General features: G+C 31.7%; 1 protein-coding gene across 1 annotated transcript in view; it reads left to right on the forward strand.

Annotated features, from left to right (window-relative positions):
• Kul (Kuzbanian-like) overlaps positions 1 to 15142 on the forward strand; it is a 460233-nt gene that overhangs the window by 438577 nt on the left and 6514 nt on the right. Inside the window, exons 6-12 of the mRNA XM_074129116.1 lie at positions 2655 to 2779; positions 8605 to 8733; positions 8833 to 9001; positions 10332 to 10501; positions 10701 to 10868; positions 11156 to 11283; positions 11391 to 11505. Of these exons, the coding sequence (XP_073985217.1) occupies positions 2655 to 2779; positions 8605 to 8733; positions 8833 to 9001; positions 10332 to 10501; positions 10701 to 10868; positions 11156 to 11283; positions 11391 to 11505 (1004 nt within the window). The remainder of the gene's footprint in view (positions 1 to 2654; positions 2780 to 8604; positions 8734 to 8832; positions 9002 to 10331; positions 10502 to 10700; positions 10869 to 11155; positions 11284 to 11390; positions 11506 to 15142) is intronic.

A 15142-nucleotide genomic window follows, 5' to 3' on the forward strand; every position in this document is an offset into this window, starting at 1 on the left:
TTCAGTCGCAATTTGTCTATTTATTTCCTAGCTTTCGACCTAGGTACTACGTCAGGGCTTATGCTTGTTGACAATCGTATCATTGGTTTTACTCTATTAAGTGGTGGTGTACCTTCTATCCTGACCCTCTGGTACTCTAATATCCCAATAAAATTTAATTATCCACGAAAGAATTCCCTAAGATAATTTTTATGTCTTTTGCTTAGTTGGATTTCATCCCCTACTCGTGTTAGTTTTTGTGGCACCAGTGAGGTTCATCGTGCTACGGGAAAGTATTGATGCATTATCACGCATTTTGCAATTTGTCTTGTACTTATATCTATTTTTTGGAAAAAGAAAATATAGAAGTTTTTTGGGTCTTAACTGAATACTGTAGTTGTACGATATGTACTCCTAATTATACTATTATACTATTTTATACTAATTGATCCCAGAAATACTGGTAATCCTTCATCTTCCTAAAATAATAATTATTCATTTTCCTGATAAATTTAAAAAAGTTACAAAAAAGTATTCGTTATAAAAAGGGCTGATAAAAAAAAGGAAGACAAACTTTATAACGAGAGAAAATATGAACTCCTTGAATGTTGAATCAAAATAAAGAATTATCGATAAAAGGAGTCTGAGTGCAAGAGAAGAAAGAAATTGCTCTGTTTCGCTAATGAGGGGTACTGTAGATGTTCATATATTTATCCTGTTTATTGGTTGAACATGAATAATGAGCTCTTAGTGGTTTTATACCATGATTATACGCAAAATATACAATCTAATTTAAATAGTATAACCATAGAAACATTCGAAATTTATATTATTGCGTAATTTATTGTAAATTTAGCAAAATGAGCGCCTAAATCTTCAAAAGTTTTAGTTACTTAATAAGTTAAGTTCTTCGCTTGAAGGTCAGAAAACCTTCCCTTTAGGTTAGGCCAGTGGTTCTTAACCGGTGTTCCGCGAATATGGTCCAAGTGTTCCGCGAAATTTCAATTTTGAATGTATTGAAAATTAGAAACTTAAGAAAGATACGAAAACAAAAAATCGTTCCTTTTTTTTAAATTTGAATTTTCTACTACCAAAGCTGGCCTATCTTTTTAAGTCATAGTCTTTTACAGCATTTGTTATTTGTAGCAACGTACTTTTTATGTTCATTATTTGATTAATTTCATTTTCAGAATTTATTTCTTAAAACTATGTAATAATTTATCCTTTTTAATTTTAATTAATACATATATCTTTTTTGAAACTTATATTCGATTTTTTATTATTCATTAATTTTAAGTTCTTGCTAAATACCGAATTTCAAATTTTTTAATGTTAGTGTTCCGCGAGAAAAATATATACATAATTGTGTTCCGCGTCTTTGAAAAGGAAGAACTACTGGGTTAGGCAATGATACTTGAAAAGTTGAATAAATGTTAAGGTACAAGTGGGTTAAAGATATCACCTGGTTGTTTGAATTACCCACATTTTCCCGATTTAATGTTCGAATTAATGTTATTGATTAAATTAGATAAACTAACAAGGGATCACCTGAACCGTCGAGGTAACCATCTTTGTCGACTAGTATGCTGGATAAAGAATACTGGATCTTTAAGTTATGAAATACGAGTATTCTCTGGGAAATAATATTGTTAAAAAGAAAATTCAAAACATTTGAATATAAAAATGTTAATTTACAGTTCTTTCCCTTTTTACCTGGAGATACCTCCCTACTTCCTTATCAAATGTAATCAATTGTCACAGAAAATATGTTACCTAGAGCACCGATTTAGTAATGACAAATCAATGAATGCTTATCTTTTCATGCAATTCAATATCATGCGACAATTTTCTACCATTATTCTTTAACATTATTCATATTATTTAGCATAATTGGTTTTAACATTCCTTTTTTATTATTATTTTGTCATTTCTTCTTTCTTCTTCGCCTTAATCTATAATTCTTACTCTGATTACCAATTGAATTTTCAATAGTGCATAATTCTGTTGCATTTAAAGTGAATAGAAAGCTTCGTAATAGTTTGCATTATGTGTTATTTACCTTGGAAGAATTAGTAAAGTTTGAAAGATCGTTTATGTTTTTGAAAAATAAGTCAATTGTCAATATTGTTTGCTCATAACTCTGCAATTATTTGAATTAATATTTAACAAAACTAAACTATTTGTTTTTTGAGGCACTCAGTATTTATTCTCTACTGTAATTTAGGTTCATAAGTTAAAAAATGAATGGTGAACGAGATGTGATTCAAAATAAATGTTTTTTCTAGCTGCAGTACTTGTCTTGCAGTCAACAGATCCCTTCTGCAGCTTGTCAAATGCTTTTGATCAGTAGATATTGTTACACATTGATAAAATTTAACTCCATTATTTAATGGTGAAAACTAATACTTCGAATTTTAGTTAAGTCAAAATTGGTTGACGTCTCGCACGGTGAAAAGTTCAAAAATTTGTTGTTGCTCTGTATCTGCTCACAGAAAATAACATTGCAAGCCGTATGATTACTGAATCATATCCTGAATTAAGAGACTCATGGTATAGTTACACCATGAAGTGTATAATTCTTTTGTGTGTGTGTGTGTGTATATATATATATATATATATAATGAATGCTTTTAAATATCGGAAATCTAATAAAATGTTTAATATTTCATTTACAGAGGAAGACTACGATGCGTTCTGTTTAGCCTACATGTTTACGTACAGAGATTTTGAAATGGGTACATTGGGTCTTGCTTGGACTGGTGATCTTAAGAATGCTGGAGGCGTTTGTGAAAAAAATGGGGTTAGTCAATAATTAATATATTATTATAATTTGAGTCTATGATTGATTTTAAGGAGGATTTCAATCTAATACTTTATCGTTCATATTTATAAGAATCATTTATTGTAATATCAGTTATAATTATTATTGTAATTGCTACATCGCTACCAACTTTTATTGATTATTACACTCTTTGGAGGGCTTACTTACCTCAATGGGAATTTAGCGCTCCAAAACCTTAACGTCCTTCCTGACCAATTGATTTTTTGTCCTGTTTTGTTTTGATTAATTATCGAATAATGCAATAAAAAAAAAACCGTAAAATGGTACAAAATAAACATGTTTTGAACATTATATTTCCGGTTTCATACTTCTAATGTAATGCAGAAACAACAAGGTTAATGAAATATTTGCCTGAAGTAAAAGAAAGTAAAATCTAGATCATTGAATGAAAGTGAAAGAGCACCATTTTACGTACTGGATAACTTTGCTTTTATTGGTGAAGGAGTGCTTACGGTGTCACTACGTCATCAGCTACACTCCACCTACTACACACATCCCGTTCGCCAATGAGATTAGCCAATCGTTTTTGGTAATTATTTCTAGAAAAAATACCATTTAGATTTTTTTTACTAATTTTTCCACGATAGGTATTTGATAAATTATCGAATAATTCAATAAAAATTGATACTGCAAAAATGTCCAAAATAAACATGTTTTGAACATTATATTTACGGTTTCATACTTCTAATGTAATGCAGAAACAACAAAGTTAATGAAATATTTGCCTGAAGTAAAAGGAAGTAAAATCTAGATCATTGAATGAAAGTGAAAGAGCACCATTTTACGTACTGGATAACTTTGCTTTTATTGGTGAAGGAGTGCTTACGGTGTCACTACGTCATCAGCTACACTCCACCTACTACACACATCCCGTTCGCCAATGAGATTAGCCAATCGTTTTTGGTAATTATTTCTAGAAAAAATACCATTTAGATTTTTTTTACTAATTTTTCCACGATAGGTATTTGATAAATTATCGAATAATTCAATAAAAATTGATACTGCAAAAATGTCCAAAATAAACATGTTTTGAACATTATATTTACGGTTTCATACTTCTAATGTAATGCAGAAACAACAAAGTTAATGAAATATTTGCCTGAAGTAAAAGGAAGTAAAATCTAGATCATTGAATGAAAGTGAAAGAGCACCATTTTACGTACTGGATAACTTTGCTTTTATTGGTGAAGGAGTGCTTACGGTGTCACTACGTCATCAGCTACACTCCACCTACTACAAACATTTCGTTCGCCAATGAGATTAGCCAATCGTTTTTGGTAATTATTTCTAGAAAAAATACCATTTAGATTTTTTTTACTAATTTTTCCACCATAGGTATTTGATAAATTATCGAATAATGGAATAAAAATTGATATTGCAAAAATGTCCAAAATAAACATGTTTTGAACATTATATTTACGGTTTCATACTTCTAATGTAATGCAGAAACAACAAAGTTAATGAAATACTTGCCTGAGGTAAAAGGAAGTAAAATCTAGATCATTGAATGAAAGTGAAAGAGCACCATTTTACGTACTGGATAACTTTGCTTTTATTGGTGAAGGAGTGGCTTACGGTGTCACTACGTCATCAGCTACGCTCCACCTACTACCCACATCCCGTTCGCCAATGAGATTAGCCAATCGTTTTTGGTAATTATTTCTAGAAAAAATAACATTTAGATTTTTTTTACTAATTTTTCCAAGATAGGTATTTGATAAATTATCGAATAATTCAATAAAAATTGATATCGCAAAAATGTCCAAAATAAACATGTTTTGAACATTATATTTACGGTTTCATACTTCTAATGTAATGCAGAAACAACAAAGTTAATGAAATATTTGCCTGAAGTAAAAGGAAGTAAAATCTAGATCATTGAATGAAAGTGAAAGAGCACCATTTTACGTACTGGATAACTTTGCTTTTATTGGTGAAGGAGTGGCTTACGGTGTCACTACGTCATCAGCTACACTCCACCTACTACACACATCCCGTTCGCCAATGAGATTAGCCAATCGTTTTTGGTAATTATTTCTAGAAAAAATACCATTTAGATTTTTTTTACTAATTTTTCCACCATAGGTATTTGATAAATTATCGAATAATTCAATAAAAATTGATATTGCAAAAATGTCCAAAATAAACATGTTTTGAACATTATATTTACGGTTTCATACTTCTAATGTAATGCAGAAACAACAAAGTTAATGAAATATTTGCCTGAAGTAAAAGGAAGTAAAATCTAGATCATTGAATGAAAGTGAAAGAGCACCATTTTACGTACTGGGTAACTTTGCTTTTATTGGTGAAGGAGTGGCTTACGGTGTCACTACGTCATCAGCTACACTCCACCTACTACACACATCCCGTTCGCCAATGAGATTAGCCAATCGTTTTTGGTAATTATTTCTAGAAAAAATAACATTTAGATTTTTTTTACTAATTTTTCCACGATAGGTATTTGATAAATTATCGAATAATTCAATAAAAATTGATATTGCAAAAATGTCCAAAATAAACATGTTTTGAACATTATATTTACGGTTTCATACTTCTAATGTAATGCAGAAACAACAAAGTTAATGAAATATTTGCCTGAAGTAAAAGGAAGTAAAATCTAGATCATTGAATGAAAGTGAAAGAGCACCATTTTACGTACTGGATAACTTTGCTTTTATTGGTGAAGGAGTGGCTTACGGTGTCACTACGTCATCAGCTACACTCCACCTACTACACACATCCCGTTCGCCAATGAGATTAGCCAATCGTTTTTGGTAATTATTTCTAGAAAAAATAACATTTAGATTTTTTTTACTAATTTTTCCACCATAGGTATTTGATAAATTATCGAATAATGCAATTAAAATTGATATTGCAAAAATGTCCAAAATAAACATGTTTTGAACATTATATTTACGGTTTCATACTTCTAATGTAATGCAGAAACAACAAAGTTAATGAAATATTTGCCTGAAGTAAAAGGAAGTAAAATCTAGATCATTGAATGAAAGTGAAAGAGCACCATTTTACGTACTGGATAACTTTGCTTTTATTGGTGAAGGAGTGGCTTACGGTGTCACTACGTCATCAGCTACGCTCCACCTACTACACACATCCCGTTCGCCAATGAGATTAGCCAATCGTTTTTGGTAAATATTTCTAGAAAAAATACCATTTAGATTTTTTTTACTAATTTTTCCACCATAGGTATTTGATAAATTATCGAATAATGCAATAAAAATTGATATTGCAAAAATGTCCAAAATAAACATGTTTTGAACATTATATTTACGGTTTCATACTTCTAATGTAATGCAGAAACAACAAAGTTAATGAAATATTTGCCTGAAGTAAAAGGAAGTAAAATCTAGATCATTGAATGAAAGTGAAAGAGCACCATTTTACGTACTGGATAACTTTGCTTTTATTGGTGAAGGAGTGGCTTACGGTGTCACTACGTCATCAGCTACGCTCCACCTACTACCCACATCCCGTTCGCCAATGAGATTAGCCAATCGTTTTTGGTAATTATTTCTAGAAAAAATACCATTTAGATTTTTTTTACTAATTTTTCCACCATAGGTATTTGATAAATTATCGAATAATGCAATAAAAATTGATATTTCAAAAATGTCCAAAATAAACATGTTTTGAACATTATATTTACGGTTTCATACTTCTAATGTAATGCAGAAACAACAAAGTTAATGAAATATTTGCCTGAAGTAAAAGGAAGTAAAATCTAGATCATTGAATGAAAGTGAAAGAGCACCATTTTACGTACTGGATAACTTTGCTTTTATTGGTGAAGGAGTGGCTTACGGTGTCACTACGTCATCAGCTACACTCCACCTACTACACACATCCCGTTCGCCAATGAGATTAGCCAATCGTTTTTGGTAATTATTTCTAGAAAAAATAACATTTAGATTTTTTTTACTAATTTTTCCACGATAGGTATTTGATAAATTATCGAATAATTCAATAAAAATTGATATTGCAAAAATGTCCAAAATAAACATGTTTTGAACATTATATTTACGGTTTCATACTTCTAATGTAATGCAGAAACAACAAAGTTAATGAAATATTTGCCTGAAGTAAAAGGAAGTAAAATCTAGATCATTGAATGAAAGTGAAAGAGCACCATTTTACGTACTGGATAACTTTGCTTTTATTGGTGAAGGAGTGGCTTACGGTGTCACTACGTCATCAGCTACACTCCACCTACTACACACATCCCGTTCGCCAATGAGATTAGCCAATCGTTTTTGGTAATTATTTCTAGAAAAAATAACATTTAGATTTTTTTTACTAATTTTTCCACGATAGGTATTTGATAAATTATCGAATAATTCAATAAAAATTGATATTGCAAAAATGTCCAAAATAAACATGTTTTGAACATTATATTTACGGTTTCATACTTCTAATGTAATGCAGAAACAACAAAGTTAATGAAATATTTGCCTGAAGTAAAAGGAAGTAAAATCTAGATCATTGAATGAAAGTGAAAGAGCACCATTTTACGTACTGGATAACTTTGCTTTTATTGGTGAAGGAGTGGCTTACGGTGTCACTACGTTATCAGCTACGCTCCACCTACTACACACATCCCGTTCGCCAATGAGATTAGCCAATCGTTTTTGGTAATTATTTCTAGAAAAAATACCATTTAGATTTTTTTTACTAATTTTTCCACCATAGGTATTTGATAAATTATCGAATAATTCAATAAAAATTGATATTGCAAAAATGTCCAAAATAAACATGTTTTGAACATTATATTTACGGTTTCGTACTTCTAATGTAATGCAGAAACAACAAAGTTAATGAAATATTTGCCTGAAGTAAAAGAAAGTAAAATCTAGATCATTGAATGAAAGTGAAAGAGCACCATTTTATGTACTGGATAACTGTGCTTTTATTGGCTTACGGTGTCACTACGTCATTAGCTAAACTCCGCCTACTACACACATCCCGTTCGCCAATGAGATTAGCCAATCGTTTTTGGTAATTATTTCTAGGAAAAATACTATTTAAATTGTTTTTACTAATTTTTCCCCCATAGGCAGGAAAGAGCATGTCTATGCATCTGTAATGGTTGAGGCCATTTCGAGCATGATCTGTAATATTAATGAGGAGTAAAATTTATAATAAAATAGTACTTTTTTTTTATTCAATCAAAAAACCGTTATAATATTACCATTTTGAAAATTTTATAACAATCATCTTTTCATTCATAACTTGTAAAATATCGCTCACAGTAAAAAACCGTTTAAGTAAATTTTTCTTAAAAAAAAATAGAGGAATCTATTTCTGAAATAAAAACCCCACCTCCCCATTTGAAAAAATGAAGTTGGTGCCTGTATCTCGCTTCTGGAAGCAACGAAAAAAATTTACAAAGTAAATTTGGATTTCTAACAAAAAAATTAAGGGGACACTTTTTTTTAGTTTTTTTCTTTTAGTTTCCGAGAAAAAGTCGTTATCCATATAGCTTGGGACACCCTGTATATATTTATGTATATCTGCATCGACTGCCATGTTCATTTTTACATTACATTATTATAACATTTTTTATAGTACATTATTGGGATACATTACATTTAGAGAGGAGATTCTACTTCTATATCCCCCTCTTAGAATTATCTTACGCCCCCCCTCAATTTGCAAATAAGCAATCCATTCTCTCATTATCATGTTTTGATGTACTTTTAGAATTGATGGAAGATATATGTTCAGACTAGACTAATACGTTGTGTGGATATATAATGTTTCAGCATTACAGAGGCAGCATGAAAAGCTTGAATACTGGCATAGTAACACTGTTGAATTATGGGAAACACGTCCCGCCAGCTGTATCTCATGTTACGCTTGCTCATGAAATTGGCCATAATTTTGGCTCACCGGTACAATTATCCTTATATTACAGTCTTTTTTATTTTCTTACTTTTATACAATATATTATGTAAACCTTAAAAATAATCATTATGGATTTATTCTTGCAGCATGATCCAGAACTTTGTACACCCGGTGGGGAAGATGGAAATTTCATCATGTTTGCCAGAGCTACATCAGGAGATAAGAAAAATAATAATAAATTTTCACCTTGTAGTTTGAACAGCATCAATCCGGTTTTGAATTCTAAAGCGAGAAGTCCAAAAGGCTGCTTTACTGGTGAGTTGTTAGGTTATTATTTGGTTTTATTGGAATAATTCATACTAGAAAAAGTGGAATATTCAATGAGCTAATCCAACTTATAAAATCTATTGCATCATTCACATTCTATGCTTCCAAGTCATAACGTTGTTGGTAGTACTATCCAAGGAATGAAGAGACCCTTTTTGTCTTGATTGAAAGTCAAGCCCTGTACATAAATAACAAATAACATCAACACAAGCGTTACACATATAAATGGACCCACTAAGGCTAGCCAACAAACTTATTTTAGTATAACCACTTAAAAGTTTCTTGACGCAGGTATGGAACGATCAAATTTATAAAAAAAAAAACTAATGTTGAATAAGGACCGACCAGCTGAGGAATTTCCTTCAAAGAAAATTGGGAAATTATACGACAGCATTAATTAGCCTCTAACGATAGGAAACCAAAATGGACCAAAGAACTTTATTAAAAGTTTGAACAAAGTTAAAACTTAGAAGACTTCATTGGTTGCAATTAACGGCCATAAATCAGTATCCAGCTTTAATTTTAATTAATATTTAATATTCGGGCTAATATTTATTGCAAGGAATGCTATTTATTTTATTTTAGCTAACTTATTGAAATATTACCAAAAATCAGTATCAAACACTATGATTTCAAGCAAAAACAAAAGTAGTTATAATTTTACTAAGGTCACACTTTAAGAAACTTTGATAGTTCGAAACTAGAATTATTCTAAAGACTTCCAAAATAGAAAAATTATTTCCAAAACTAAAGAAGATGAAATTTTGTTCAAAATTCATAGAAGAATGTAGGTGTTACTTTTTTAGGTTTGGAGTTGTTCAAAATAAATGAAAGAAATTCTTAATTATTTAAAGTAAGTTAGAAGCATTTAAATACACTTGCTACATTATCTATCTAAAATTTACAAAAATTATCAAGAGGTTTGCGATGTACGTTAGAATAAAACCTGGGGACTCTAAAAAATAATCATATTTATTTCTATTTGTGCTTAATTTCCTTTATAAAAATAGTTTTATTAAGGTATTTTATTGTCACATTACTATTGTTTATATTTGTTATTCAGCTTTATGTTACGTTATTGAGAATGAAGTTTTGTTTTCCTTTACCAAAATCATTTGCAAATAATAGTTTTTTCAATAGTTTATTTCTAAACCTGTTATTTTTAGTTTGTACACTATTATGAGACTATAATTTATTTTATTCTTATTTTGTTTTTTGCATTTGAGAGCCTTAATAGTGAAGTGTAACCCTGTTTTGTCTTGATGACTCCAAATCTTGTGATATCTTGTTCATTAATGATAGTTTATCTGTATGATAGAACCACAAGCTGCTATCTGTGGAAATGGCGTTGTAGAGAGTGGTGAACAGTGCGATTGCGGTTGGGAAGAAGATTGCAAGGAGGACTGTTGTTATCCGCAAAGAAGACACCCACCGCCTGATCAGCCACCCTGTCATCTCACTCCACACAGCATGTGCAGTCCGTCTCAGGTGGGTAATCCCATTTTTATTTGTCCTTAAATTTAAATTCTCCTTATATGACCTTTACTGTCAATGGCTGCGTGCAGCTGGTTTGTGCATTTTCAAGGCCACAGATCTTGTAAAACGGCAACAATGTCTGTCTAATACCTTACTGACATCTATCTCGCCACAAATTATCTTCAACTTAACTTTTTTCTTTCACTTACAGGGTCCTTGTTGCACTCCAGAATGTAAACTCAAATTTGGTGACAAATGTCGCGATGATAATGGCTGCAGAGATTCAAGTTATTGTGATGGCAGAGGACCTCATTGCCCTCCGTCCATAAATAAACCAAATAAAACTGTTTGCAATGATGAATTTGTATGTTTTATGGGAGTAAGTAACACAGTTTTAGTAAAAAAATTTATTAAGACTTAATGGGGGCCTGAAAACGCTTTCAGTGTGTCCTTTATTAATCTTTTTTGATCAATTAGTACCTGTTTGAAGCTCGTGATATTTTTGGTCATGAGAAGAAAGAATCTTCGTGATACAAAAGAAGAATTGAATTAAATTGGTATGAAGATGGGTGGAAGTGATTAATGAAAATGCATTATACTTTGAACTACAATGCAGATCTGTTCCTTCATTTATTGACAACTGAATCAAAATCTGTCTTTTTGTAGGAATGCACAGGGTCAATATGTTTAGCATATGGATTAGAATCATGTCAATGTTTACCGGGACCTCAAGATCCACCAACGAAAGCTTGTGAATTATGCTGTAAATTACCAGGAGAAAATAATCCGTGCAAGTAAGTGAACATGGTGCACTTTACTGCAGATAGTGTAGTTAAAATAGTGTTCTTAAACTGAAATTTATTTTCATAATCCAAATACATTGATAATATGATTATTTCAGATCATCATTTGCATGGAATAGCCTGCCATATGACATACCAGACATGTTCTCCAAGCCTGGAACACCTTGCAATGATTACAATGGTTACTGCGATGTTTTCCAAAAATGTAGAGAGGTAATTATATTTATACGAGTATATATTAGATTAAGTAATAATAAGAAATCGTAATGAAGAGTCTGGAGGTAAAAAAAAATGAATGTATGTTCTTTCCAAAACAATTTTGAAATTGAAATTTTGGCAAGGAAAGAAGTTAGCCTAAGTGGTAAATGCTCTTGATTTCGGTGGAGATTCCAGCTTCGAGTCCAGACGCCAGCCTTTAAATTTTCTCTCTTAGAAACCTCTTATAGCTTTGTCGGTAACGGAAGAACACTGTCCAGAGTCCAGCAGTGCTCTACAAAAGTCTTTGGTCGCCAATGTTCGCAAACCTTGATCTGCTCAATTTTAAAAAAAGAAATTTTTAATTTAATTCAAATTGAAATGAAACCGGTAAAAAAATTTGATAATTTATATTTATGTCACTTCCTTGCATCACGTCACTCTTACTTGAAACATCCTTACTGATAGCAGAGCTAAGTATTTGGATTTTTCAATAATTAGGATTTTTAAGTCTTCTATAATAACGTCTTCTCCGCTTATTGTCGACATATACTCCTACGTGTACACTACTATATGCTTCTGAGACTACGGAGCTACAAGAAGGCTTTCAGGAAAAAAATATTTATAGCCACCGAGATGGATTTATTAGAGATGGGCAGCACGAATATAAAGGCTAGAGAGAATAAGAAAAAAAAAAATGTTTGCAACAGAAAATAGAGATGCTTTGAGAAGATACTTTGATGGTACGGCCGTACAAAAAGTATGAAAGATGGAAGAATGGTTAAGGGGAAATGCTAGACAGGGAAGCCGAAGAAACGAGAAGAAAGGGTAGAACCAAGGAAAGGTGGCGTCCAAGAAAGCCTCTAAAGTTATGGACTGAGAGAAGAGGATATCCGGTATAGATCAAAAGGGAAGCTGAAATTAAAAGAAATATTTGGCAGTGGAAAACCTCAGTATTGAACTCTTAAGAGATAATAAAATAAATTACTCAAGAATTTTGCACAAAAATTGGGGAAGATGGAATTGAATTAGTGTTGCAGATTATTTTCAGGTCGCTGGAAATTTATGCGCATTCTTCATCGTTATTTGCATTAGTCTGATTTGTTTGTACGTTTAATTCTTTTTTTATGGACACTTTTTAATATTCATGAAGAAAATTGTATATAAACATGTTGGAGAAGGATGGTACCGTGTAAAGAAAATATAAAAGCAGATAAATAAAAGTAAATAGTAAATTATTCAGTTTATTTATATGGCTGTAATCAGACAAAAAACAAACATATATAAAATAAAAAGTAACTTTCAATTACATGATGCTAAACCTAGTAGTGATAGAATAAAGTTTACGGGTAAAAGTAAACTTAAATAAAATAAAATTCTCGTAGAATTCTTTTTTGTTCAGTTATTGAAGTAGTGATATGAGACAGTCCGTAGCAAACTCTTCCAATATAATCTGCAAATTCTCTCAGTCCTTCTTCTTTAAAAAAAAAACATAATCTTTTTTTACCGCTTTCATGTTCATGGGTTTTAACACGTGAATTGTCCGTTTAAATTTATAAATCTGTTTTTGGCTGTCATCTTTTACAAGCTTTGGGTTCTTATGCCATAGGTACTTTTTTTTTTGCAGCTCGTACTTATCTCCTGAGAAGGATTAGGATGAAACAGCGAAAGATTTTTAACAGAAAAATAAAAATACTATAGGACACTAAATTTAAAGGATCGTAAACTGATTTTACTTTAAAGCGTTAAGCTGGTAGTATTTTAATTTTATTTAGAACTTAAAAATAAATAAAGCAAACAAGATTGTAAGATGAGCCAGAGTTGAGAGATTAGTGAAGAAGATTGGGTTCGATTCCAGGGTCTCATCCCTAATCTGTTACCATGACAAACCTTATCTAAAAAACCTAAATTTTTAAAATTATTGCTACATTTACCGCGCAATACACCCAACAGTTATGTTCGCCTTGAAGCCGAATGCCCGCAAATTAAAACTAAGATCTTTAACAAAACTATAAAATTTTGGCTGAAGCTTTTACAGATAGATAACAGTTCACTTTTGAAGATATGTTACAGGAGAATTATGAGCTTGTCGGATAATCCAGGCATCCCTTATAACTGGGTGGTTTTCATTAAAGATATGCTTTACTCTATAGGGGCAGAGGATGTCTGGGAGCTACAGAGTGCTGAATTTCTATTTTGTAACCTGAAAAATCTCAACTCTAAATTTTATAATAACTGTTTATCTAAAGAAATTAGTGAGGTACTCAATTCTACATTTAATACCAATTATAGATTAATATGTCCTTTGGCCAATGGCAAGTCATATGTTAAGCTCAAGTGTAATATTTCAAAAATCAGACTGATAGCTCAGATTAGGGTAGCCAGTACTAAGTATCCTAAGATTTTTCACAAAGGAATAAACCATGTATTTGTCCATGAAAGGGTTTGTTTTACTTGTGCTGAAAGAAAAGGAGACAATATTATTCACTTCATCCTGGAATGTCCTTTCTAAATTCACTTAGAAAAAGATTATTAAATAGGTACATAAGCTCCAATAACACTGACGTTTACACTAATTTACTCGATATCGACAGCAAAGACAAATTGAACAGTTTATTTTATTTCATTTCTGGTGCTCTAGATGAGAGGTACAGATTTGTAAAACTTATATTCAACAGCTATAAAGAAATTCCGCCGCCGAATCAAACTTGAGTTAATTTTTGTAAATATACCGTTTTCATTATTTTTCTTTGTTTTTTTTAAGAAATAATTGTAACAAGGGGTGATTTTAATTTTGTATTTCATACTTTTAGTTTGTATTTATCTTTTTAGTAGAAGTTGCTATTTCTTTTTATTGTTATAACTAGCAGAGGCTAAACTCTTGCTATAGAAATGTAAATATATTTCTTATAAGCAATAAAACAAATAAATATCTAAAAAACCTGGGTTTCATCTTGGACATTAGACTAACATGGAACCCTTACACGACTCAAAAGACAGCAGCTAAACGAAAGGTACAGGACAACTAAGACGCAAGATCGGACCTAAATCTAATCTAAGCACACCAAACAAAGTAACCCTTTACTTAAACCCATCTGGACTTACGGCTCAGAGCTGCAGGGATCAATTAAACCCTCTAATATCTCTTGTATTCAATCCTTCCAATCAAAAGCCCTTCGCCCTATTGGTAATGCTTCCTGTTATATCTTCTAACCTCACGCTTCACAAAGATCCAAATATTACCTTTGTCACTGGATCTATCCAATCACGGCTTGCTCAATTTCCACAGAAGCCTGTCCTGCCATCCCAATTCGACAGCTAGAACTTTTTCTCTATAATCCATCCTGATAATCAACCACGATCTCTAAAACGACCTTGTTCGCCTCGTATTCTCCTATTCTAGACAATTCCGATCACTAAAATGCCCGAGGATGTCAACATTGGCTGATTTCTCTCTGTGTCCCTTCCTAAGGTTGCGTAAAGCGAGAGTTTACTTTTCTGGGTTTGCTGAACCCAAATACTTGCATACACCAACTATCTCTGCTGGTTGTACGTATACTGTCTGGTTACCAGACCAGGTTGCCGGCTGAGCAAGTTCTACAGTAACTAATTATTTTCTCCTGCTGTTGTCAACTCAACGAGATCAGATAATGGC

This window comes from Rhodnius prolixus, unplaced genomic scaffold (assembly GCF_049639745.1).
Source record: "Rhodnius prolixus isolate KJV_2025 unplaced genomic scaffold, Rpr scaffold_9, whole genome shotgun sequence".
Lineage (NCBI taxonomy): Eukaryota > Metazoa > Arthropoda > Insecta > Hemiptera > Reduviidae > Rhodnius > Rhodnius prolixus.